General features: G+C 39.8%; 2 protein-coding genes across 5 annotated transcripts; both read right to left on the reverse strand.

The window, feature by feature from the left end:
- Positions 1-922: 922 nt before the first annotated feature.
- Positions 923-7,598, reverse strand: vcam1a (vascular cell adhesion molecule 1a). Its single transcript, XM_048247042.1, has 5 exons — positions 7,445-7,598; positions 6,019-6,255; positions 5,490-5,741; positions 5,014-5,274; positions 923-1,588 (listed from the first exon to the last, which is right to left on the reverse strand). Exons 1-5 carry the CDS (start codon positions 7,596-7,598, stop codon positions 1,437-1,439), a joined length of 1,056 nt encoding a protein of 351 aa, XP_048102999.1. The 3' UTR covers positions 923-1,436.
- cdc14aa (cell division cycle 14Aa) lies at positions 7,271-26,742 on the reverse strand. 4 transcript variants are annotated; one of them, XM_048238604.1, is made up of 15 exons: positions 26,333-26,742; positions 25,871-25,961; positions 25,581-25,656; positions 23,995-24,087; positions 23,721-23,800; positions 22,999-23,065; positions 22,437-22,499; positions 22,250-22,337; positions 16,660-16,890; positions 11,098-11,236; positions 10,379-10,544; positions 8,806-8,906; positions 8,496-8,630; positions 8,001-8,361; positions 7,271-7,657 (listed from the first exon to the last, which is right to left on the reverse strand). In XM_048238604.1, the coding sequence occupies exons 1-15, from the start codon at positions 26,376-26,378 to the stop codon at positions 7,628-7,630; spliced, it is 1,767 nt and encodes a 588-aa protein (XP_048094561.1). In that variant the 5' UTR covers positions 26,379-26,742; the 3' UTR covers positions 7,271-7,627. The 4 variants fall into 4 exon arrangements, with proteins under 4 accessions (XP_048094561.1, XP_048094583.1, XP_048094576.1 ...); XM_048238626.1 differs by having other exon boundaries at positions 26,670-26,708; XM_048238619.1 differs by lacking the exon at positions 8,001-8,361.
- Positions 26,743-26,788: the final 46 nt, after the last annotated feature.

The following is a 26,788-nucleotide window of genomic DNA, read 5'->3' on the forward strand; positions in this document are numbered from 1 at the left end:
TTTAATATGTGGTATTCTCTTTGGTTGGCGTGGAACCATGGAATTTTTCATCAGGAAGCTTGCATGCCCTTGCTGTTCCTAATAAAACAATGATTTTAGGAACTTAGGAAATCTGAACAATGTAAGATTTTGGTTTCATTTTGAGTCTTTTGAACACACTTACAAACCTAAGACAGGAGTTTTCCAAAGAGTTGTGTATTTTATTGAAAAACATTCCAAATTTTCAGTTTATATATATATATATCATGTTAATAGAAAATTGAAGTACATGAATATATAACCATAAAACAAGCAAACATAATATTTTTTTATTTTTAAAATAATAATAATAAGCTTTATTTGTATAGCACCTTTCATACATAGAATGCAACTCAAAGTGCTTTATATTTGGAACATAACACAATAATAAAAAAGAATCAGTCATTCCTCTTCGTTGCTGTGGCCGTTTATGATCCAATCAGGAACACACACACACACACATATATATATATATATATATATTTACTCCGTTGATGCGGACTTTAAGCGGTTAGCCTTAGTATGTTCTTAGTATGTGTTTTGATTAAATGACTTTCACAGGCTAGGCTTGTTACTTTTGGTTTGACCTGCTGTGCCAGGTTCCCAGATTACTAAGAACGTTGTCTCGCTTTGATTTTGGTCCAACCAAAAGTACCTCTGTTTTGTCATCATTTAGCTTTAAACAGTTTTTTGCTCATCCACTGATTAATGGAGGTTAAGCAAGGGAGCAAAGGCCATCTGGGTTAGTTGGCTCCACAGAAATGTATAATTGTATATAAAAAGTGTATCTATACTGCACAAACACATTGAAGTCTAAAACTGACATGGTTGTAGTACATTATTTGCTGAAAATAAATTCTTGAAAGTAGAAAAGGCTCGCATGTTACATTATGACAAATCTTTTTAATCTCTAGAATATATCTTTATCGTTAATTTGAATCCAGAGAAGAATGGCAATGCCATCTTTGAAGACCCATATCTAGCCCCAACCAATCCACTTCACACTGCAATTTGTTGTAAAAAGCCTTTGATGTAAATCAGGGGTGTATTTCAGTAGGTGGTTAAATAACAAACCTGGGTAAGTAAATTCAGCGGAAGTGGTAACCTCCTAATAAAACAGCCCTTTGGCTTTGTTAAGTTTAGAGATTGAAGCCCTTGGGCTATTCTATTATCAGGTTTACAACTATCGCTGGGTTATCTTACCTAGATCTGCCACTAAACCACCTGCTTGGAATCTTGGCCTGGAGTATTGACTCCACGACAAAACCAAGAGTAGTATCAGGGAATCCTGTAGCAATGCTGGCTATGAGAAAATAAAACAAGTCACCTTAATTATTCCAGAAAGTGTCAGCAGTCATTCCACTAATGGAGCACTGTATTATGTGTTGTATCATCCCATACAACTCCATACGACTTGATCACAGTGCATTCTCCACTATGTCCACCATGCCATTGCCGATGTCATTTGAATGTTTTCTTGATCTCAAAAACCGAAGCAGCAGTACCAAAGCAGTCAAAAGTGATGCTGAACCCACTGTAGGAAGGACAGCTGCAGGCAGGACAGGTGAGCCTGTGGTCATTAGGAGGCCAAGCGGAAATCAGATTAATTAACAGCAGTGCACTTAACGTTATGCTATGAATTAAGAATGCTCAGCTCAGCCAGGTTTGTTTGTGCAGTCAGGATGTAGGCCTATGAATGTGAAAATATGCCCTTCTCCATTAGCAATAGGCCAGGAATCTACTCTGCTCATCTACATTCTCAGTGACATTTTTTTACCCTCCCTCAGAGTTCCAGCGTCCCTGGTTAAATGTTGCACTTTTGATAAGGTTTTGCCCATATTTTTGTATATAGTAAATGCTGTCACACTTTCTGAAACTATTTCAGCTCATGCAGGCATATCAGTGCTTTCTGAACATATTGAGAACACTTGTAAAAATACCGCGATGATACTGTAAATCGTGATAATTTTGGTCACTATAACCGTGAGGTTACATTTTTATACCGTTACATCACTTATTCCACTGCTTGGTTGAATTTCCCAATGTCCTGTGTTCTTTAGAATATGCATTAACATAATGTTATTTAAACACCTATGAAGTAGGCTAGATCCATTTTTTTGGCCATATCACACTTGTATATTAATTCGCCGAACTCGTGAGGTTTAAATGAACTGTCACGTTGCATGGCAGTAGGTAAATAAAATAACAAAGTTTCAAGTAGCCTAGCCTAAGGGATAATGTATTGTCCACTGGTCATTATCAGAAAATAAGTCCCGACAGGGAGAACAGAACCCCGACGCGCAGCGGAGAGGAGAGGGTTTGCTTCGACCTGAAGGGACTTATTTTCTAATAATTACCTACGGACAATACATTATCCCGCTTATTACACGGCTACTTGCCAAAACGCGAAAAAAAACCTAACACAATGTTTTTCATGTGATGTATTCTAGGTTCTATAACTTTGTTTACATCCACCTGGTAGGCAAGGGACAAGTTGAACCCATTGAACATCGTTGTCTGCAGCTGCCACTCAGTAGGCTACATCTCTGTATTTCAGCAATGTCAACATTTCAGGCATCAATAAAGGTGATGATGAAACGTTATCCCATTGTTTAATATTTGATAGCCTGTCACAGGAACGTTATTTCGCTAAAATCGCCCTGATTTGGTGCATTGATCTGTATCGATAACGTTATGGGAGAACCTGCATGTAGCCTATGGTAGCCTAACTTTTTTCTCTGTTCAAAACTCGGTTTACACGAAGACGATACTTTCTTAGAAGCTGTGAAATTTGGCCAGAAAGGAACATGTCTTCCCTCTGAAAGTTGACAGAAAAAACAAACAATATTTGATCATTTAACTTGAACTGAACAGCGACAGGTTTTGGTAGGCAGTAGACTAGCAGACGTTAAAACAGTAGCCTACATAGCCAGCGTCAGTCAGCATCATGTAACATTAATGTTGTTAAAGTCATGAATCCTGTAACATATTATAACATATAACAGCGATGGCTCATTCTAAGACGATCTGCATGGATATATAACCACCCAGAAAAACTCAGAATGTGAGTGATAAGGTTAATTAATTGTATGAAACGTTTTTACTAGTTCATTGCAGCATTGGCTATATTAGCAGAGAGGGTTAAAGCGGAGGATCTTTGATATTAGTCTGTTATGCTAGCTCAGCCTTTAAATATGCTGTTATTTTAGTCATGTGGACTTGATTAAACGGGTAAAGATAATTCATAAACTGCTTATTTCTTACATGATTGAAGCAGGAGGCTAGCCTAGGTTCAACAGTGGTGTTTGAGGTTGCTGTGTTAAGTTCAGCTCAAAAATCAGTTTATTTTGCCTAGATTTAACATTGGGCCTTCCCAACGTTCAGGCCTTTCATGTGAATGGAACTTTCTGCAGCACTCTGAAGAGCCGTGTAATAAAGATAACACACACACACACACACACACACCATTACCCTACACACACTCACAAGCGAACACACACACACAGAGAAGCACACTTATAAGCAAATATACACATGCACTCATTTACATACACAAAAAGTTGCAAGAGTAGGGGATGGAGTAGGAGTTGGAGACAAATTGACAAGCGTGATTTATTTTTGCGCAGGCAAGCAGACACACGTGTGCGCGCGCACACACACACATCCCATTACACGGGTCCCCACACCCCACACACACACACATAAAACACAAAACACACACACATAAAACACACATACAGACAAGCAGACACGCGCGCACACACACACTCCATTACCCCCCACATACACACTAACAAGTGAATACACACACAGAGAAGCACACATATACACAAAAGCAAATATACACATGCACTCATTTACACAAAAAGTTGCAAGAGGGATGGAGTAGGAGATGGAGACAAATTGATTTATTTTTGCGGAGAGAATGTGCAGGACTGAGCGGCAGTCATATTTTGTACAGCTTTGCGGTCTAGTTTAAGTAAGACTGGTCAAGTAAGCATTATACTGTATGTATAGTACTTTTTATAGCATATTTATAAAAATATGTGTTGGAGTGGACAAAAACAGTTTGGCTGATATGTTTTTTAACTGTCACAGCTGAATTATTATGATGATGTTCAAATTGTATCTGGAAAGTTTGTTCGTAGGCTGTTACTAAGTTTATCTGAAATATTTCCTCTGATATAAGTTAAACCAGGTAATAATATTATAAACTTTGGTTTGATGTAAATTTTAAATTTTAAATACCGTACTTGCCATTTCTGTTAAACTGATTCTGCCTTTTTTTGACATTACAATTGTGATATCAAAGAATGTCTAGTTTTCTGTCTGCAGTTACATCAAGTTATGTAGTTTTAAAATGAAACTTTTCCTTGTCTCGGTGCTGCTAAATTTACACAGTTATCCTACATAATCACATATTTTGAGGTAAAGAGATGTATGTGGATAATGTCAAGCACCTACCCTCATAGTGAAACTTCCCATAGTGAAACTTTCCAACTTCCCTCTACATTTTCAAAAAACTCCTGAAGACCCAGCTCTTCAGAGAACATCTCCTCTCATAGCACTACTTACAGTCTTCCTGATCCTAGCACTTACCACCTGTCTTGAACTGACAGTTGTTTTTAAAACAGCACTCACTGATGCACTTATTCTTACTGTACTCTACCTTTTTTAAATTGTCCTAAAATTGTTGAGAGAATTGCTTTAAAACTTAAACTGTTACCATGTTGTTAGACGCTTTGGTTAAAAATGTGTCAGCCAAATGTAATGTAATGTAATGTTATGTTATGTAAAGATTATATGCATCATATTCTTTTTTTTCTTGGAGTGTAGAGATAGTCAACAAATTTGCATTTGCCTTTTTTACTCTTTTACTACAAAGCAGCAGACACAATGAAAAAGTGAGGCGGATATGTTATTTTGGCTGTGTGTGGCCACATTTCAGCTGACTTTCATGTGCAGATTCAAAATGTCATGTGCCGTCCGACTTACTTGCAACGCTTAGCTGGAATGTCTCCATGACATAGCCCAAGTGGTTGGTGATGTTGATCAGGTAGAGCCCTGTGTCCTCATGTGTGAGGTGAAGCAGGTGGAACGTGCCATCTCCAGACTGCAGCGGTTGTCTGTGGCCCTGCCTGAACAAGGTGAAGGTGGCAGGTGGAAAGCTGAGAGCTGTGCAGCTGATGGTCACATTCTGGCCACTCAGCATCTCCGCAGACGGGGAGACGCTCACTTGTGTACCACCGGGAGGGCCTGCAAGTCAACAGCAGGAATACTGATTACCCTACTGGTCAAATGGATGAGTGAATGAATTAATATTATGAATGTGTAGATGATTAAATTTTGCAGTACCCTACGTTAGGCACAGGATGGATAGTAGGCTATTTGCATAATACATAGGCCTATCTGTCATAAAAACACGAAATATGCATGCAAACATGTACATAATTAAATTTGTATGTTCTGACCTTGAATGATCACTGTTACACTGGATTTCACACTCCCAGCAGTGTTGTTTGCCTCACAGTCATATTGACCTGCATGAGACCAGGTGATGTTCGTAATAACAATTGTGCTTATATTGGTGCTGTCTAAAACCTTCCCAGCTTTTGTCCACACTGGGACAGGAAGTGGGTTTCCATCTGAGTTGCAGGTTAGGGACAGTGTCTTTCCAATCGTCAAATTTTGTTCCCCCGATATAATTATATTCCTGAGGTAGTCTGAGGTGGTGCCAGAAAAAAAAGTATGTAAAAAGCAGGTGCTCAGGAATATCGCTTCAATAATACCTTATATATCAATAGGCTATCTGATAGGCTACAATACTTTTTTGCCATTATGATATTTCTTACCTGAGTTAACATTCGTTATTAAAGTGCATAGCCTTAAATATGAATAGCCTATGTTACTTACTCAAGTTAACTGTCAATGGCGCTGAGCGGGTACGTGTAATATTTGAACTTTTTCCATGACCTGCTGGTATAATTTGGATGACTTTACAAGTAATGTTTCCTCCGTTGTCCAGAGCAGTGGGAGTAAATATGTATTTGGAAGAGACTGTCGATGTTCCTGCCTGCTCTTTTTGTATGAAGTTGCGGCCTTCAACGCTCATGTTTCCGTGCACCCACTCGACTGACACCTCATCAGGGTATAGGTTCCGAGCCGTACAGGTGACCGTCTGCTTTACACCCACTGTCAGATTATCTTCTCCGGATATCTCAGGGTCGCTCGGGAAAGCTGTCAGTAACACATGAGTTAGGAATGACTCACACCCAGTTCTTGTGATGCGATATATTTTTTTGTAAAGGTTTGCTTCAGGCTGATTTCTGAATCTTCTTACAGTAACATATACTTACAGTAAACCACTATCTTCCTCTTGCGTGTAAGTGGACGTGTTTGATTACACATAACACTGCATAACATTTCGATATTTGTCAGCGCTTGACTTTTGAAGGACACAAACCCATTTTCCTCCTTTATTAGTTTGAAGGGTTTGTCATCTACTGGACGCCAGGTGAATGATGGCTGCTCAGGGCATCCAGTCGCGGTGCAATTTAAATCTACGGTCCCCCCGAACTCCACCAGCACAGGATCCGGTTTGTCTATCTGGACAACAATCGAGGAGGCTTTTCCAGGAAAACAATGACAGAATAAATCTATTAAATTCATTGGACTTCAAATCAACAGTGTATAATAATACTCCTCCGAAGTATGCGTAATATGCCATCTGCGCGTAAAGCGTGAGAAAAATCACAAGGTACCTACCTAGTAGTGGCACTATCATCGCCCACAAAGCCAGCATATTTAATTTACAAAATCACTTTGCTGTCTGTACAAGTAACTGATGATAAGTGGGTTGGGAGAACAGTTTATAGGGGTGCCAATGTGCTAGGGGAAGTTTCTTGTGTAGACTGGAATTTCTGCTGATGTTATCTTTTAAAAATATCTCATTGTCTAGGGAAATAACATCTACATGCCATTGCTTAATACTTAGGTAACACCTAATATCAGACTATGATTATTTAGTCTGTCCTTAATTTCAAGGGAGTGCTTGATAATATTTTATTTTCATTACAGTTGATCTGATCATATCTACCATACTGTGCATGCCTTCCACTAACTAGCTAACGTTTACTGTCAAGAACATGCATTATTCTTTTCTTGATTCTGAATCTTCCTCTTGTGTAGTGGACTAGGCTACTCTACAGGTTTTGATTCATCTTTCCTCCAATAAACACACACTGAAACTTAATTGTATCACCACCTTATTTAATTAAATTGAATAACATAACACAATCACATTATGAGCACAAAACTAAATAACAACTTATTTGGTGATCTAGCTATAATACAATCCATAGAAAATCCATTTATGTACAGTTCAAGGATATAACATACAAAAAGGGTGTTTTGTATCCCCTGATACCCCCGTTTTTGTTGTTGTTGTTGTTGTTGATGGTGATGATGATGTTTTTTTCAGGAGTTGGAAAATACTTTAGTTTTGCACTCAGCCGATTCTGTGTCCAGGGGATGTAGTGATCTTCAGTCTTCACTGTGCAAAAGATTTCCTCAGGGCTCATGTAGTGTTTGTCAGCGCAACACTACAGCTTTAGTAGTGAACATATTCAGACTGAAGGGACTGAAAGAAGAGAATCAAAGCGTAAATATGAAACAGTTCAAAACAGTACTTCTCGAGTTGGGATACAGGAAGATGTTTCCTTTACATTTTGTGGATTATACATTTACCTCAACATAACTACAGTTGTCTTTGGAAAAACAAACAAATATATCTGAGTTGTGAGGGGGGTAGAGTGACAACTGGAAAGCAATGCTATAAGCAAGATAGACAGACAGACAGATGGAAGAAAGGATGGATGGATGGATATACAGTATAAACAAACAGTTGGATGGATAGCTAAGTACACAAACAAACAAGTAAGGAGGAAGGTGCTGGCAGACAGATAGCACATCAGTAAACTTACAGGGATAGATCGGCTCAGGTGCCGGCCCGTGAGCCCAGACCGGACCAGGGCTCTGCGGGGTCCAGCTGGACCTCTGGGGCCCACGGCAAAGGCCGGAACCCTGGGCCTCACGGGGCGGTCACCGGGCTTGTTGCTGGCCTCCTGGTGGTAGTTTGGGGTGGGTGGGAGACGAGGGTCACCGGGGGAGTAGCCAAACCCCAAACCCAAGGATGGAGAGAGGGAGGATGAAGATGCCGCTAAGGAGCAGGAGGGGGAGGAGGAGGTGGAGGCAAAGGGTGTGGGTGGGTCATCATCTGCATTCTCAGCCATGTTGTCAACCCCATAGAGGTTGCCAAGTGATCGGGCTAATCTGGGGTTTAAGCTGTAATGGGCACACAAACATTGGGCAGGGCCAGGGGACAGAAGAGTCATGGGTGATGAGATCAGGGATAGGACCATGTAATGTGTACACACACACACACACACACACACACACACACACACACGGGCACTCACCTTTTAAGATTTCCAGCTGAGGATGAGGGACTGCGAGTGAGCCGTCTTGGAGAGGAGGACGAGGAGGTGAAAGCATTGGTGGAGGCTTTCGGCGCTTTGGGGGGAGAAATGGAGCTCTGTGCTGGGTTTATTCCACTACAAGAAACACACACAACTACTGTCAGACCAGTGGATGGTGATGCAGAGTGCAAAATACAAAAGAAGTCCCATTCCTGGCTATCATAGTAGCGGAAACCCAATACTGTTCAAGGCCACATCCTCCGACCATGTAGTTCAAATACTGGAGTTCAAACACTACAATTCCACATACCTCAGTGCTTCAGTAGTGGCAGATCTAGAATGGCGTCGAGCTTTTAAGGCCCTGAGTTTATCTCCCTGAGTCAGACCCAGACCATCCAGCCTGAAGTCATTCTGCAACAGACCAATGCAAAGAATTCAATTCCCTCCACTTAATTCAGTCTTATCAGTAAAATGCCAAGAGTGAATTGTGTATCATATTTTAGTGTAAACAAATAAACAAATAAGAAGAATGATTATATCTTATGCTTTACAAGAGTCTAAATCAACCAAATCAAAGAGACAGTGGAACATCAGACCAGATGTAACAGTTGCTGGCTGGTACAATAGCTGTGCAGTATGTGTGTTAGGTAAACCTCCCTTCTGACGCCTTAAGAGATGTGCAGTATGTGTGTTAAGTAAACCTCCCTTCTGACGCCTTAAGATATGTGCAGTATGTGTGTTAAGTAAACCTCCCTTCTGACGCCTTAAGATATGTGCAGTATGTGTGTTAAGTAAACCTCCCTTCTGACGCCTTAAGAGATGTGCAGTATGTGTGTTAAGTAAACCTCCCTTCTGACGCCTTAAGATATGTGCAGTATGTGTGTTAAGTAAACCTCCCTTTTGACCCCTTAAGATATGTGCAGTATGTGTGCTAAGTAAACCTCCCTTCTGACGCCTTAAGGCAGGGATCACATTTGCCAGTGGCAAGCGGCAGGTTTTCTATTGTTCTCTATGGTTCGGCAGCGGAAAGGTGGCAACGTTGGCGTAACGCTAGCATTGAAGAAGCTGAGCGTTGAATTTGATTCAACTTTCAAAGCGCAACGCGAGCGTATTCAAGGCAAACCGTTTGTGTTACTATAGGAACGAGATAGAATTTATTATGGTCTGAGCGTTGCGTTACGCTTGCCGCTGCCTAATGTGATTCTCGCCTAGGAGATGTGCAGTATGTGTGTTAAGTAAACCTCCCTTCTGGCGCCTTAAAGCAACACCAAAGAACTTTCCCTCTGTCGCACGCACACTATTTGTTTATCCAGCACCGGCTTTGCAAATAACGATGTCCACAGACAAGGTAGAATATTTTGCATGACTTATAAAAGTATGATGTATTGCGACATCAGAAGCAAGTCAAATTTGTAGTTTCTTATGTCTCATTCCATCGAACTACAGATCCGCTACCCGTTCTGGCAAACTTACATAGTGCGGTTATAGCCGATACAGGGCCGCGAAGCGAATGCAGAATTGCTGTTGACCCTGTTACGAGTTGATGAACCACTGAAACGATTTTGAAAACATTATTTTAAGGTACAAAAAACTCTTTGGTGTTGCTAGTAAGAGATGCTTTGTATGGGACCGGGGAACATAGGACCCCAACCCTAAGCCTAACACTAACCCCGAGCGGGGAACATAGGACCCGAGGAACATAGGGATGACCCCCTCCCTTGCTAGGGCACCCGTGTTGCAAGTTGCCAGTTCGAGCCCAGGCAGAAGCAGGGCTAAGCTGTAGTTGGGTCTACACAACTCAGGTTACACAGATGACAGAAAGCAGCAGGCTACACTACCATCTGACGTGCTGATGGGTCTCCTGTCCCATCATGGGGTCTCACCTCTTCCATGCTCTGGGACTTGAAGACACTGGTGTTGATGGACACGTCGTCCATGCTGGAGATGAGGCGGGCTATGTCTCGATCCTGCTGCTGCCGCTGACGCAGTTGCTGCTGTCGCTGCTTGGAGCGATACATGTCCCCTTGCACCCACAGACTGTGCTGCTTGCTACACAGATATAAAAAGAGACAGAGAGAGAAAGAGAATCAAGTGATTCCATTGTTTAGATACTATTGATTTTGGAGAACATTAGTATTACAACAGAAAGACTGAGAAAAGTATTAGAAAAATGGGAAGGACTATACTATATATAAGTGGAATTGAATGTAATCAGTCACAAATGGGGACCTTACAGGGAAGCTACACCAGGCGCGTAACTGAAACGTTCCGTTCGCGACGCATAAAATCCATTTTAGACAGATGGTCTATTTTTTTTTTTACGTACGCGCCACTATCACGTCTGGTGTAGCTACTTCCATTGATTATAGTGGAAGCTAATTGTTGCAGCAGACGCAACGTGAACGCTTCAGTTACGTGCCTGGTGTAGCTCAGCCCTTACTACCTTAGAGAGAACAGATCAAAGGTAATGAGTCTTGTTGTGGAATAACCATTGACATTCTCTAAAAAAGGTCCATACTCTTAAGTATACTCAAGTAATAAAAGAAGCGCACAACATTAAGATCCCTACTTCTTCTTTTCTAGCCAGTGGTGGTCTACTCACTCTTCAAGAAAGTTCTGCTGTGGCCCAATGATTGAGCCAGGCCTGCAGATCCGTATCCAGGAAATGGCCTCCGCTGCTGTGAAACGGTAGTGTTTCATCAGATAACAAGCAATCAGAGTGCCTGTTCTGCCAAGGCCCGCTGCACATGAAAGGAAGGAACAAGGAGCAAGAAGAAGATAAACTTACTGGCTGAAAATTATCTATAGAAGGAATAAATAATACAGCAAAGCATGCACAAACGTTCAGAAGGTCTATTGGAATATTTGCCTATTGATTCCATTTTTAAACGAGGGCTAAATTAAACTACAAAACTACAACATTATTTTCTCTTGTCAGTGAAAGTTGGTTCCCATTCCAAAACAAAATAAAAACTAGTGTTCTAATTACAATTTAGTTCTACCAATCTATGATATTGATAGCATTGGCCTGACAAACAAAAGGTAGTGTAGGTTAGGTTTCATGTTACATAAGAGCATATCTTTATCTGTCACCTGATCGCCAAGTCTCCAACCCTTGCACTCTCATGGGCCATGAAATGCAGGCCAAAGACTTCCAACATAGAACCTATAAGCTGACAAGCGATTTTAAGGACTAGCCTGGCCATGCCCACCTAGATCCCCTTTCAGGGAGATACTAGTCTGATATTGATTAGGAAATCTGAGACCTCACTCAACAAAGTTTTAGCATACTGTGGCTAAACCTGATGTTACAAGTAAATTGCCTCCAGTCAATTGTATACAGTAAATAATAGCGTTCTTTAGTAGTATACACAAGAAAAAAAACTACTAAATATTTTTAAAGAAAAGAATAAAGTAATTATAGTTAAAGAAAGTTATAGTGTAATGCAGATATTTTAGGTCAGGGACTGAAAAAAAAAAAAAAAAAAAAAAAAAACAATTCTACCATATGCAGTACATACTTTGCCAGTCAAGTTATCACATCCAAAATAGGTGGTCACAATTTACAAAAATCGTAATTATTGTTTGAGTGCTGCTGGACAATTTGGGCCCCAAATAGTTTTGGGCCTCGAAAATGCTAGGGATTTTCAGGGGTATGAAAAATAACCCCTTATGACTTCTGGTGAATTTTGTGGAAACTAATTGATAAATTGACTTCAAATATATCACATGCATTGATTATATCATATTACAATACAGCTGTAAAAAACCTACACAGGTTGTTATATTCAACTCATTTTCAGAAAGTCTATTGGTAGTTTGATCTCATCAAATTTTCATATTTTTCATATTTTCTTGTGGGCAGCCGTGGCCTACTGGTTAGCACTTTGGACTTTTAACCGGAGGTTTGCCGGTTTGAGCCCCGACCAGTAGGCACAGCTGAAGTGCCCTTGAGCAAGGCACCTAACCCCTCACTGCTCCCCGAGCGCCGCTGTTGTTGCAGCTCACTGCGCCGGGATCACTGTGTGTTCACTGTGTGCAGTTTGTTTCACTAATTCACGGATTGGGATAAATGCAGACCAAATTTCCCTCATGGGATCAAAAGAGTATATATATACTGTATTTTCCGGACTATAAGTTGCACTTTTTTTCATAGTTTGGCTGGTCCTGCGACTTATAGTCAGGTGCAACTTATATATGAAAAAATATATAATTGAACATGTTTTTAAATGTTAATTTATATTACTGACATGAACCCTACGTGAAACATTATGTCTACAGCCGCGAGAGAGCGCTCTCAAATGCACAAGTCCTGTGCACTCTCAGTCAGAGATTAGTGCTTGCACTATGTCTGAAACACATGTGCATACATAAATTGTCAAATTATGGCAGGGATTCTATTTATAGCCGGGCCTCAGATTTGGACAAATAAAAGCCAAATAAAATTTTGTTTCAATTTAACTCATACAAGAGCTCTTCTTAATATTTTATATTGTTGGTTGGTATTGTTGCCAATGAAAAGTCATTTACACCATGAGTCTCCAACACGTTGCTCTCATTGCTCTCAAGCTAGTCGCATGCCGCACACTTCTGAGCTAGAGGCTGAAGCCTACATTTAAACACAATTGTTGCTGCCAGGCATCAGCCTATGAATTTTATAAAAAAGTATAAAACAATAATTTAAAAAATAACTACATTTAGGCTATCTTAGACATCTTTGGCTATACCGAATAAGGTTTCCCTTGCAGCACAGCACACGAATGAATGAAAGCGCGGATACCTTATCTCGCAATAAGTGGATGGCAATCGAAATTCCCGACACTATGAAACTTAGTAAGCCATTAAATACCCCACAGATTTCAGTGGTCATCAGTCCCGATATTTAGCAATATAATCAACAGTCCAAACGTAAATTAAATCTCAAATTAAACATCTGCTTTTGATAGCCTACCCATGCCGCTCCAAACGAAAAGTAGGCCTATGTCTCACAATAAAACGCAAGAAATAAAGGACTATATTATAGCTGACTCGAATAAAAGCCATGGCCAAATAAAGGTGCTGTGCTTTGTGCAGCCTAATTTTGAGGATTTACGAGTCTCCTAAACATCCCTCACCTGTTATCTAGACATGCATGAAAACATTTGAAAACAAAACGCACTGCCAGGTAATATTTGATCGCTGTTTTGCTACTAATTATCTTTCAATGAATTGAATATGATGGCTAGATTTGCGGGACTTTTATTATTATGCTCAATGCTAAGTAATAATTTATTTGCAATACCCGCAATTCCGCGCTGGAATTTAGACCCTTTTAATGTGCATCTTTTTTTCTCTCGCTCTCTCGGAGGTGGCCAGCCAAGCAATTCTTCTGCTGCATGCCAGCCTGTGCCAATATATCGTACAAAATGATTGATTGCATTGCATTCTCCACATTTTTAGCTAAATTTTCATGTACCACATCAGCATTTGAGTTCAGTGATTTTTTTTTAATTGCTTTACAATTAGCGTCGGGGCTTGTCAGCAGCCTTCGGCTTGCCTCTTGCCACTATTTAGACCCTTTTTAGAATTTAGACCCTTTAATGTGCATCTTTTTTTCTCTCGCTCTCTCGGAGGTGGCCAGCCAAGCAATTCTTCTGCTGCATGCCAGCCTGTGCCAATATATCGCACAAAATGATTGATTGCATTGCATTCTCCACATTTTTAGCTAAATTTTCATGTACCACATCAGCATTTGAGTTCAGTGATTTTTTTTAATTGCTTTACAATTAGCGTCCGGGGCTTGTCAGCAGCCTTCGGGCTTGCCTCTTGCCACTATTTAGACCCTTTTTAGAATTTAGACCCTTTTAATGTGCATCTTTTTTTCTCTCGCTCTCTCGGAGGTGGCCAGCCAAGCAATTCTTCTGCTGCATGCCAGCCTGTGCCAATATATCGTACAAAATGATTGATTGCATTGCATTCTCCACATTTTTAGCTAAATTTTCATGTACCACATCAGCATTTGAGTTCAGTGATTTTTTTTTAATTGCTTTACAATTAGCGTCGGGGCTTGTCAGCAGCCTTCGGCTTGCCTCTTGCCACTATTCACTCCTTCTTCTTTGTTAACATTCCCTGTAGAATTCTCAATATTTTTGGCCTCAATGTGTACAGTTACATAGTCTGTCTGTTCTTAGTCTTGGATTTTGTGAAATACATTTCTAAATATCAGCTTGCTGCAGCTTCGGTCTGCACGTCAATTTAAACCCGCATCTTTTTCTCTCTCGAGCATTTCATCTGCTGCCAGCTTGTATCTCCACATCGTCCAACATGCTTGATTGCATTGCATTCTCCACATTTTTAGCTACATTTTCATGTACCACATCAGCATTTTTGTTCTGTGAATCTTTTGTAAATTGCTTTACAAATACCGTCGGGCCTATTGGCCTATTGCCATGGCTTGCCTCAGCTAGGTCACATCCTTTTATATTGTGAGCATTTAATCTGCTGCCAGCTTGTGACTCCTCATCGCCCAAAATGCTTGATTGCATTGTATTCTCCACATTTTAGTAACATTTTGGTGCACCTCATGCCATTTTCTTTCAGTGAATCTTTTGCTTTGCAATTACCTTCCTGCCCTCCTCTTGGCTGCCTTCACTCCTTCATCTTCATTAATCTTTTTGGCCTCAATAATCCAGTTACATAGTCTCTGTTTTTGGTTTTGGATTTTGTGAAATACATTTCTAAATAAATGCGACTTATATATGTTTTTTTCCTGCTCATGACGCATTTTTTGACTGATGCGACTTATACTCAGGAGCGACTTATAGTCCGTAAAATACGATATATATATCACAGACTACATTAATAGAGTATTATTATTACATTTAGCAGACAGTTTTGTCCAAAGTGACTTATTATGCCAACTATATTACAAGGGATTACATTGTCCCTGGAACAACTTGGGGTTAAGTGCCTTGCTCAAGGGCACAACGGTGGAAGCTGGGAATTGAACCGACAACTTTCAGGCTACTGCACGCTAGCCCAGCTCCTTAACCACTACACTACCACCACATAGAGCAGGCCTAGCTGCTGAGCAAGAAGTTTTGAATAATGTAAAGGTCACACCTGTTAAACTGACCTCAACATGACATTTAGTGAGGGTAGGAAACTTTATGTATATATTTTATACTATTTTATAAACCTTATTTTATGGCCTAAACAAAGCAGCACTGTAAGGCCTATGTTTTACCTCTAGTCTCTAGGCCAGGCAGGGGTAGCTCACTGTAAATAACCCCTTATAACATGTAAATGATCTGTTTACAAACTATATTCTTGTTTTTATTTAATATTCAGCTTTGCATGACAATACCAACTGATAGCATAGACATACTGATAGAAATTTGATTAAGCCTGAGTGACGCATATGTATGTAGAGAGCTAGACAGTAGCCATACTTGGCCAACAAGACATTGACCCAGGCAGCCGATGGCAGTTCTAGACTTTTCCTGAATGTACATAGTCCGCCTCCGTTCTAGGTGCACATCGACACCACTTTCCATATTATATCCGGATATCATTCAAATGTTAGTTTTGTTTTTGGAGTTTTGTTTCCTTTAGGTGGGCTTTGGGTATTTTTGCATTGAGACCATTCAATGGTCATTGGGCTATAAAAAAATAAATACGATTTAACTGAAAAGATGTGTGTGTAATAGCACTGTGTATATTCTTTGGATGTGTTGTTCATTACAGAGTATCAGTATGTCAACATATCAGGGAAACAAATCCTGTATGACATTTTTACATCACATAGATGCAAACATTCCAGATAACATCAGCCACATCATTTTCTTTTTAGAATGCTTTAAAGAAAACTGCAATCACACAGCATCCTTGAAATCAGTGTTGCCTTTGTCCTCTCACGCTAAACTTAGATTAAGATGGCTAATGCTCTCTCTCAGCATTGCTATTTCACGCAAAGTACATTAAGATGCCTATCTCTTTTTCAGTGCTTCCTTGTATTGTGTATATAAATAAAGCTGTCACACTCTAAACACTTAACGCCCCTCCCCCCATTCATATTCTTCCTCGATTAATAACACTTCCAACTTCAAGAGATTGGTGCAAATTAACACGACAATCTGTCCCCTTGGCTTTGACTAGAAAAGTAGACTGATCAGGCCACTCTCACCCTTGCAATGTACCGCCACGGCACCCTCTGAACTCTCACAAATGTGCAGGAAGCGTCGCAGGATGAGGTCGCTGGGAGTGGAGCCGTCCACAAAGAACAGATCATGGTGCTGGAAGCCAGCATCAGTGAAGCGTCGGCCCTCGTAGATCTTCCTGTTGAGTCGCACTACGTCGGTCACATTGTGCTGCCTGAAGTATGGGAAATAGGCCTCTGGAGCATGAAGAGGGTAACCTGTGGAAGAACCCTGATTGTCAAGGGGTGGTGGACTCTCCTTACCGTTTTACCTAAACTTTTATATTACATAGAAGTCTGTAATGATTATCTATATCAAAATGCTACACAGGGCAACCACACAAAAACAAGAGACTTGAAAAACAGTTTACTCTCTTATTATATTGACCAATAATATCCAAAAGTCTATTAAGCCAGCTGCAGTGACATGCTGTGGTTTGAAATGTCATCATTAGCCCATTATTAATGGCAACGTTTATCCAAGTCTTGATCCTATTCTTAAATTATGCTTTTCTAACCTCAGCTTAACTCATTGGGTATAAAAAGTTGGAAGAATGTGTACATTTATTTGCAGCAAAGGCAGGCCTACATACATTGGTTCCTGATTGCTGATGCTGTTTATTGTGAGTAAAGTAAAGTGGGACATAATGTTAGGAATCCTTCATCAATGTGATGGTTAGGCTGAACAAAATTATTTCAAAGTTAACGCAAAGTCTACGGCCATCATCATGCTAGTGTTTGAAACGTTTCCCAATCGTGAGTCCCCAGACTCTTTTCACAAAGTCAATGAATCTGGCTTTAACTAGGCTAATAAAAATGAGACACAATTATACCACGTATTGACAGACCAGTATGCTATAGTCTAATTGAACACCTGGCACCCCTGAACACCCCTGGGGATCAATAAAGTATCTATCTATCTATCTATCTATCTATCTATCAATCTATCTGGCATAGCCTATCATACCATGTCTTGCTATTTATTTGTGTGTTTAATATACATAAGATCAGATGGGATCGTCAGTGTCATGTATTTTATCCTCAGTACCGGAATATAAAGATAACTGAAGCATGTAGCTATGAAGACACCAAGGGCTCTATTTTTACAATCTAAAATGGAAGTATGAAAACGCGCAAGTGGCTTTGTGGGCAGATCTTGGGCGCTGTTTTACCGGTGGGATAAATGACTGTTGTGCCCGACGCAGATCTAAAATGGTGTGGTCTGAAGTAGCTACATTATTCATGGGTGTGGTTTGGGCGTAACGTGCAATAAACCAATAAGAGCGTCATCTCACATTCCCTTTAACAACAGGCACGCTTGTTCCATAGCTGATTGCTATTATGATGGCAGATTTGCCAGGCGCAGCCAGGAGCGTTCAGAGCGCTATAAGCACTGTTCAGTTGAGAACAGTTAGCTATTGATTTTTCCTCTTGACAAAATGTAATACAGAATTGTCACAAAGACATACTTTCCAATGTTTTGGGATCACTCTCACTGAATCACAAGGTTATGAATGCATGGTGATATTTTTGCACTGTAATCTAACATTACCTCTCTATAGACAATGCATATCTTCTGTCAGATAAGCTCTTCTCTCCCGTGCTGCAGCTGGGGCATTTGGGTTAAATGGCATCGGCATGCAGTTCAACATCACGTCTCCTTAAGTCCTCTAATATTTCCTAATTTATGTCATCAACACATCCGTGATTCATGGAAATGTGTACGCTAGATTTATGCCTAATTTTTCACATCTTAATGGACACCACACTGATTTCCCTCATGTGGTAATATTTTCCCTTGTAATTATGTATGGTTTGCAGGCAACTCAACAACAAGAAACAGTTTCCAAGTTGACCTAACTTTCCAACTCTGCACAGTATCCCATTAACTGCATGACAGTAGGCAATTTACAATATTTTCACGCACAACATTTGTTTGAGCAGGAGAGAGAATAACAATGAATGGACGCAGCAACTACAGAAATTGTAGCCATACTGTTTTCTTTTACTATCTATAGTTGCTGGTTAACAGCACATAATAAGCTAATTCACTAACTCAAGGCCATCATGGATATAAAACGTTTTTTGAAAACAACAAAAGGATGGAGGGAACATATCAAAGCTTGGAGTTATTTCAGATGGGCTACAACATGGTAGGCAAGGCTTGTCAAAACCTTAGCGCAGCTGGAATAATGCTTAAGCTGATGTTAAAGCGCACACGATGTTTAAAGCCATACACAACGGTAAATTGAAATAAAACTAAAGGTAACTTTAGCCTTAATAGGGCTGTATAAAGTTGTCCAAATGAATTAGGCGTTGTTGTTGTAAAGATATTGCATGTAGATGTTGTACTATATAGTAGGGGTGTAAAGATTAACCGATACGTATCGGTATCCGTTTTTAACGTGTAAGATACGGCTACATCGATATGTGAAGCCCCGTGATCGAATAAAACTGAAATGAACCGGTCGTTTTATATCGATTTACTTTGTTACTTAATCGGTTCACAATCTTTTCTGCTCGCTCAGACTCTCATTTACGTTGCAAGCAGCGCGTTCATCCCACTTCCTGTTTTGAAACTACACGTGGCACAGATTTGTGGGTAATGCAGTTCATTTTGGGCTACATTCATTGCCCAAAGGACTTCATTACCCATACATCTACTGCAACTTAAACGCGTGACAACTTCGACTTTCGGTCGCTTTGTTTGACAGTTTTTATTACTCTTTTATTTTTCAAAATCCAGTGCAAAATTAAACACTTACTATAGCATTTTCTAAACGGCAACGATAGTCTGTAGAGTAGCCTTACGTTTGATGAAGGGATTTCCTTAATGTTAAAGAATAATTTGGCCCTTGCTGCTAAAACGATGCACAAATTATTATTATTTTGTTCATATTCACTCAGACTTGGAACAAAATAGGCCCAGTTCATAGGCCTATTTTATTCTATAGGCTAGGCTATATGAGAAGATTGTCTTAAGCACAGTTTTATTATATTTCGGTATTGTCTTACCTCAACAATAGGCTACAGCTCCTTGAAAACAATCAGATATAACTCTATAAAATCTATAAAGTCTATAAAAATGTATTTTTATGTTGTATTTGGCTGCTGTGTTTGACTGAAATGTAGACTATTCTTTTTTTCATTTCAATACAGCATATGATACAAACCTCAGTTTAGATAATCATATTCACACATTTGTTTTTGCCTAATTGACATGACCATGATAATTGATAATATAAAATGAATGTGCACCTTAAGCAAATGATAAAAAATCTTTCAGAATGCTTTCCATTCTTCAACTGCATCGAACTGCATAGAATCGAATCGTACTGAATCGTTTTCTATGAACATGTATCTTTTCTTCTATCGAATCGTGCTCATGTATCTAGATGTGAATCGTATCGTCTTTAAAGGGGTGGTTCAGGATTTTGGACATAGGACCTCATTTCCAATTAAGCAAGTGTGATATTTATCAGTGGAGACCGTTTTCAACACGCTTCATCCAGTCCTTCTAATTGCAGAGTTCGCAGGGTGCTAGGCTAGCTAAGTCAACGGTATGTGCTAGCCTGCCACTAAAAACAGTCTTACCCACTCCAAAGTACACCCAAGGCAAATAAATTATAACGCCAGACTATCGATGTAAATGTCTGTATTGATAGTTTTATTTCTAACATTATTCTATCCTTGCATTTCAACGATCGCATTACATTTTGAGGGACTAGTGTCTTAGCAGCGGCGAATTATACTTGCTCCAGTTAGTAGTACTGCGCCAAAAAGTAAACAGTAAAGCGCACTCCAATGGGGATACCTAGTAGTAGCCTTGGTAATATCAGTCCGCCGCTGAGATGCAAAATGACTACTACCAACTTCAGGGAACAAAGTATAACTATTGCAACGCGATGCGAGGGTAGTTGTATTTCTTACACTATTCTATCAACACAGACATTTACATCGATTGTCTGGAATTTGCCTCGAGTGTCCTTTGGAGTAGGTAAGACTGTTTTAGTGGCAGGCTAGCACATACCGCTGACTTGGCGCTTAGCCTAGCACCTGCTTAACTCTGCAATTAGAACGACTGGATGAAACGTGTTGAAAACGGTCTCCACTGATAAATATCACACTTGCTTACTTGGAAATGAGGTCCTATGTCCAAAATCCTGAACCAGCCCTTTAACATGAGAGATTCACACCCCTACTATATAGGCTACTAAATTTTTAGGTGACCAATGCACGAACAAAACCGGGAAATGGACAAATATTATCAAGGCTTTGAATGTTTCCGTCTGTGCACGGGGGTGCCTGTAGATCGGTGTGCAACGCATTCATTCTTGCAGGCCTGTGGCCATGCATGCACCCTTAAAATAGCATCTGAATTTGCACCACTGACTTTAGACCCGGGAGTTCCTGGTCTGTGGCGGAATTGTTTTCTGAAACTGCAAAATATCAACAGGGAACGCTTATGCCCCGCCTTTTAAGCTGAACCACCCCGTTAAATGCAATCGAATTCCTAATTTACAGACATGTACCTGTAGAGGGAAAATTCCAATATGCGCTGACTGCAAAATAGGAAAGACAAAAGCGCGAGTATACAAAGTCAATTGCGCTGTAGTGCAAGATAGAGCCCCAAAGCTATGAAAATGACTGAAGCATGTGGCTATGAAGACACCAAAGCTATGAAGATGACTGAAGTAGGGCTGGGCGATAAAACGATAGCGATATGTAACACAATAGACATGTAATCGATATCAATAAAAAATGCGTTCGATAGAACATTCGATAATTAAAAGCAACACACACCTCCCGCCTTACGTTGTCCATAAAAGGCTAAATATATCTTGCATTGTAGCTAGTATGTGCAACTCTACCAGAGTAGACGATAGAAGTAGGCCTACCTCAACACAGACTCTCAATGAGTCCTTGCCCCGTGCGCGCGCGCGCTCTTTCTCTCTCTCTCTCTCTCTCTCTCTCTAGGTGCATCCCTCCTCAGCATGCGCATGTAATCCAAACATTCACAATCGTGCAAGACGACTGAATTGCTATTAAATCCGGTTAGCATCATTAGCACGCTGCACGAATTTGTTCAAAACTGTAGACTTACTATGATAAACTAGCAAATTACTTTGTTTACAATATTTCCAGGCTTCAACCAGTGCTGCTCATTCAGACTTGCTATTTCTTTTCCCTGTTTGCTTTGATTGATAACTGAGGTGATTCAAATCAGAGGAAGGTTAAGTTTAAAATATAAGTGTTTAAAAGTGTTTAAATTGAACTTTCCCCTTCTGGTCCTTATCTGAAATAGATAAAAAAATAAAATAATAATTATCGATATCGACCGATATGAAATACTTGTATCGTGATACAGTTTTCAGCCATATCGCCCAGCCCTAGACTGAAGCATGTAGCTATGAAGACACCAAAGCTATGAAGATAACTGAAGCATGTAGCTATGAAGACACCAAAGCTATGAAGATGACTGAAACATGTAGCTATGAGGACACCAATTTACAGAAAGGACATTGTAGCAGTCTGGTGATTATAGATGTGGTGGTCTTTCTCATTCCCCTTAACTCACCATTCTCTATTTTACTCTTTGGGTGTGGGCCACTGAAGGCCAGAAGCTTGCCTGGCACAATCCAGTTGAAGTCCCCGTTCTCCACACGCTAAAGGTAAAGACAATAAAGACCTAATAAGACAAACGAAAAGAAAAGAGATAGGATTGTGCTGTCTGGACTAAGGAGACCACTGAACTGAAGCTCTACCTCATAGTGTTCGTACTCTTCAACATCAAATGTCTCGAAGTTGAAGAACCCATGCTGCAGTGCCTGTAAAGAAGAAATTCACACCCGTGTGTGCTTTCATAACAAATGCGTAGACTTTCTTGTTAAGAAATATCCATTGACAATACAATAAATTATCTCTACAATGCAACTTCCTTCCTTATATTAGTTCCTTTCTATAATTCATTCAACCTTTATTTAATTTTTGGAAATTCATTGAGGGTAGCTCTCATTTTCAATGAAATGCTTAAAAACACTTGTCATACCAGGGTAAACAGAGATTGCTATGGTGGGAAATGCCATCTTTAGTAACATCTTGAAGGTGAAGCTGACACCGGGAAAAAAGCTTGCAAAAAATAACATAAAATGTGAATGTCCTTATGCAACTTCTCTTTCTTAAATAGTGTCAACAGCATGTTCCTGGCTACTGTTTAATTGGACTAAAGGATTAACCTTAGGACAACACATGAGTGGTGGGAGTGGAGTAGAGCCTTTTTGGGCCTGAGTAACACCACACACGCTACTATTTCAGTTTGGCCCTTACCTTGCGGATTCCTTGTAAACAGTCAAGAATAGACAGGTTATATGTGCAGTTTCCAAATGCAGCATCTCTGGTAGAACAGAAAACAAACAAAGCAAGTATCAGGATGCTTGCTGTTTCAGGAATTAACATTCTGATGTAGGTAAAGAGGATTGTTGTGCACTGTGGTTGTGACTTTCGATAGTCGAGTGCATAACATGCTTCTGTGTGTGTGTGTGATTGCACCTATATCTGTCTGTGAAGAGTAATGGATAGGTCATGCCTTTGCTTTACCCAGGGCAGCCAGTTCTGTGAGGATGTCTTTGGCTCATTGTGTACCAATCTGCTATGTGATCCCAAGCATAAGCCCTCCGAGGTATTCATGCCTATTCAAGAGCTTGTTTCTAGGTTTATTTACATTTATATTACAAGACTATGGCAGAAAGTGAATGACATTTCACTGCACACATTGCCACACTGCACATGAAAATGGTGGAAGGTAAGTAAATAACGACAGTGATTACTTTTGGAAAACTTGCAGTTTAATTTAGATTATTTCCATGTCCTGCCACTTTATACTTCCACTACTATATCTTAAATATTGTACTGTATACTCCATTACATGTATTGGATAGTTTTCCTTACTAGTTACTAGTTAGTAGATATTACACAACTAATAATACAAACACGTTTTTGAAATTGAACACATTTCTCTAATACAGGAGAGAGTGAGTGGTGAGACATACCTGAAGGGCAGGTATGACACATTAGTTCCAGAGATAAGAGCTCTGTAGGCCTCCTCAGGAGTTCTTTTTAAGTAGATTACCTGAAACAGGACAGAAGGAGGCCACCATTAGCACAGTCCATCAGAGCACTCAAGAATGGAGGATTTAATGTGTGTGAATGGTTAGTGTGTGTGTGTGTGTGTGTGTGTGTGTGTGTGTGTGTGTGTGTGTGTGTGTGTGTGTGTGTGTGTGTGTGTGTGTGACCATGGGCATGACAAAGGTTGAGGTCACTCACCGCATAGGCACCGATTAAGAAAGCAGCGTTGGCTCGTTTTCGTTGATCATAGCTAGTGTAATACATCACCCTTTTTCTAGACAGTGTGAAGGACTGCAGACAAAAACAAATTAATAAATAGGGATTCAGTTCATTGCATTATGTTTATGTCTACAGTTCTTAATATAACCTACATTCAAAAATACCTATAATAGTGATGAACTAAATGGAATTTAAAGGTGCTCTAAATGATGTTGGGTAACGCTACTTCTGTTGACGTTCAAACAAAACAGAGCTAGCTCGCTACTCCCTCCCCCTCCCTCCCGTGCAATTGAAACTAAACGCACATCTCGTTAGTGATTGGCTGGAACAGTTTGTTATGTTTTTATGGTCCAGGCGTTTTTTTTATTCAGGGCACAGGCAGCTAGCGGATGGTGAGGTGATGAGGTTTGCCGTACTGTATGTGACAGAAAATGGTTTAGATTAGAAACCGCGTAACATTGCTTAGAGCACCTTTAACAAAATAAAAACAATAAATATAAACAAACAGCAATAATAATGAATAATTAATTAACAATTAACAACTGAATCAATCAGACAATCAAGTCTTAAAAATCTTACAAACTTCAGACCTATTTATGGCATAATCAATATGTCACAGAAATGTAGGCCTACATGAAAATATAGCAATACATGGCTCTGTCCTGTACATGCAAGTTATACACAGTACATTCACACCAGTTGTCTTTGTTAGACCACTCCATAGCAACAACAGGTGACAGGAAAGGAATCAGTGAAATGTTCCCACCATTATTAACCGAAGTTAATATCTAAAACAAACATGACTGTGAAAAATATATATACATTTTATAATCTTGCATGCTACAATGTTCCAAAGAGCATAGGCTATGTGTAGCATATAGTTATTCCTAAGAAAATACGAAGAGAGAAGATAAATAGACTACATGGATTCTTTGTCTAACCATGCATATCATCTAACTCTCTTGCAGAATACCATTTAGTTTGCTGACACTATTTTAATCAAAGCATTTGATTTCCATGACTGCACAGCTCAAGTTATCCTGAATGTTCTAGCAATCTATTCATTAGGTTTCATAAATCCTCCACTACAAACCCTGTGTGGAACATTGTATTTAAAGTATTTAAAGACTATATCAGTGGCAATTTGACTATAATAATGCCATGAGAATAGCTAACAATTTCAAAGACAGCCTCACAGATATAAATCTTCTCCTCCTTTTCCATAACTGGTAGCTCTCTTTCATAAACATGGCCAGAGCCATTGTACTGAAGCGCTTTCATTCACAGATATATGAAAGATCCTTGATTACTCCGCTTCAACCCTCTCTGAACAAACCCTGTGCTTTGTTCCTTACATGATCCATTAGTAGCTAACCAAGTCATATGGGTGGCATTGAAGAACCACCCATATGACTTTTCCTAGTTTTATCCGCACTTAAGGGCAACTAGAAAGTATCTGCATACCGATTTTTGTGGCATTTATGGGGTAGCCTATGTCATGGATGCCATCCCAGCTTGGTATGGTGTGTCAATCAAGAAAAAAAATATATGTAATAATCACTTACCTTAAGTTTTTTGTTCAATTTACAGCAGAATCTGTATAACATAGCAAGATTCAGAGGACCAAAATCTGCATAAAAGCTGCAAAAACATGAACACAACATAAATGGATTTTCAAACACATTTCAAGTGTAGGTTGTACTTTTTTCAATGTCAGAAATATCCTATAGCAATATCATAGGCCTCCAATAGCCTACCATAGGCCTCATTACTGCTTCACTTTTGTCTATGACCATTATAGCGTAGCGCAGGATTGAGTTGAGCACACAGACACATAGCAACAGACAACACTTACTTCTCATAAACAAATTCATCATCGGTGGTGAAATAGTGGGTATTTGGCGTACTTTTCGGTTTGCTTCTGAGAGAGGCAAAGTAAAGCCTATCTGTAAAAACAAGTTTAATACATGAATCAATAAAATTCTATTTTGGAATAGAATAGCCTACGTAGGCCTGGGCTACAGCCGTCACAGACTGCTTCGGTCATACATAATAAGCCAAACAAACACATTCTACAAATTACAACAATTTCCAGCATTCTTTAGAACGCAAAAATAGCCATCTTTCTAAACCCAGGAATTTGACTAGGCAAAATCAGAGACAACTCTATACGACTCTGGGCAAAAGGAAAGCTTCGCTTGATGCACTTTGATAGTGTCGTCCGATTGGAATAGCATGGATGTGTAATGTGGGGTGAAAGAAGTCTATAAACCCACATCAGTTGGTGACTAAAATTAACACTAACTCTACTGATTACCTTTAATACATTCTGTGGCTCCGAGTGGATCATTGTCATCAGCCATTTCATTCAATGTATTTAAATCCTCTGGGAACTAGGCCTATCTAAGAATAACAAAGTTTTAAAACTGACACGATTCCTTTCAATGACTAGACATTTTGTGGAGAACGAATGGTGGGCCACTTCTCCTACACCATACAGGGCTTCCGAGTGTTCCATTAACAAGGTCCCATAGTGTCGAGGAAAGTTGGAGGGACAGCAATTCCGTTTCCCTCTTCCTCTCTTTCGCAAGGAGGATATGTATCCTGTGCTTTTAAATTGTATATTAGAGAATTCCCTGTAGGCCTATACATACATCTGTTCTTCAAATCCGAATCCCTTTCGGCAAGCGCGCATGCATCGGCTACGTTTGTGACGGAGTAGCAAACTTTAAGATGAAGTATTAAAGGTCCATTGCTTAGTAACCACGTGCCT

This window comes from Alosa alosa, chromosome 1, assembly GCF_017589495.1.
Source record: "Alosa alosa isolate M-15738 ecotype Scorff River chromosome 1, AALO_Geno_1.1, whole genome shotgun sequence".
Taxonomy (NCBI): Eukaryota; Metazoa; Chordata; class Actinopteri; order Clupeiformes; family Clupeidae; genus Alosa; species Alosa alosa.